A 1,418-nucleotide genomic window follows, 5' to 3' on the forward strand; every position below is an offset into this window, starting at 1 on the left:
TTAAATACTTAATAAATACTTAATAAAATATTTATAAAACTTAAAATACTCGCTTGAAGTTGGCAAATTATAAAAATAAAAAATTTATAAAAAATAATTAATTAAATCATTTAAATTATTAAAAATAAATCAAATACTTGTATCGGTTAAAGCCTTAGAACTTAGCCGCGCTCTGATTGTGATTTTTAATGATTTGCGAACTACGAGAGAATGCTCCTCGAAATAAAATATTTGGTTGCCCTGAAAAGGGCAGATTAATTATTTTCTTTATAATAGGTGTTCAAAATGTCCACCATCCATTGCGATGCAAGCTCTCATGCGTCTTAATAAATTTTCTTGAGTTTTTTCCATAACTTCGTCGTCGACATCCCAAATCGCAAAGTGAAGTTTGTCATTTAATTCTTCGATGTCCTCGGGAAGCTGTCTGTAAACAATTTCTTTGCAATGTCCCCACAAAAAAAAATCTAATGGATTGAGATCCGGGGATCTTGCAGGCCAATGTATCGGGCCGTACCGTCCTATCCAACGTCCAGGAAATCGCTGATTTAAGAAATTTGTAACGATTCTGGCATTATGTGGTCCAGCACCGTCTTGTTGAAATAAAATTTGGTTTCTGCGTTCTAGTGGTACTTGTTCCAAAAAGTCTGGTAGATTTTCTTGTAAAAATTCCAAATACGATACGCTGTTTAACGTATCTGGAAGAATTACTGGACCCAATATGTTTGTGCCCATAATTCCAGCCCAGACGTTCAGTTTCCAACGAACTTGATAATTTCTGATTCGTGTCACACGAGGATTCTCTTCGTCCCACACATGCATATTGTGCGAGTTAAAAATTCCTTCTCGTGTAAACAACGATTCATCGCTGAATATTACACGAGAAGGAAATTCGGGATCTTCGTCTACTCTTCTTAAGAAATCCTCGCAAAATCTTCTCCTCTGAGGATAATCTTCTTCTCGTAAATGTTGCACCCGAGTATAGTGATAGGCGTGCAATTTTTCTTCTTTAAGTATTCTCTGAACGGTGGAATAAGATAATTGATATTCTCGAGCAATATCCCGAATGCTAATTTCAGGTTCTTGCTCGACAGCGCGAAGGACTGTTTCGACGTTCTGCAAATTTCTTGCATTGCGATGTCTGCCGGCGTCTTTCTTCTTCTGTAAGACGCTGCCAGTTTCATATAGCCTTTGAGCTGCCTCGAGTATAACGTTGGGTCTTGGATGTCTTGCTCGATTGGGATATAATTCGGCGTATCGTCTTGCAGCAACGTAATATTGCCCGTGGCACTCTCCGAGTACCATCAGCATATCGTAATATTCTTCGTTCGTATAAGCAGCCATCCTGATAATGCTTCTAATGATCGAAGGATTATTGATCGCAGTATCGATCGCGTCGTCCTATTTATGCGATCTTCGTA

At 38.2% G+C, this 1,418-nt stretch overlaps 1 protein-coding gene across 1 annotated transcript; it reads right to left on the minus strand.

Moving 5' to 3' along the window:
- Window positions 1-267: 267 nt before the first annotated feature.
- On the minus strand, window positions 268-1,341 carry LOC105449477. Its single transcript, XM_011688734.1, has one exon. The coding sequence runs from the start codon at window positions 1,339-1,341 to the stop codon at window positions 268-270; it is 1,074 nt and encodes a 357-aa protein (XP_011687036.1).
- Between the last annotated feature and the right edge of the window lie 77 nt (window positions 1,342-1,418).

Source organism: Wasmannia auropunctata, unplaced genomic scaffold (genome assembly GCF_000956235.1).
Source record: "Wasmannia auropunctata unplaced genomic scaffold, wasmannia.A_1.0 LD336076.1, whole genome shotgun sequence".
NCBI classification, from domain to species: domain Eukaryota; kingdom Metazoa; phylum Arthropoda; class Insecta; order Hymenoptera; family Formicidae; genus Wasmannia; species Wasmannia auropunctata.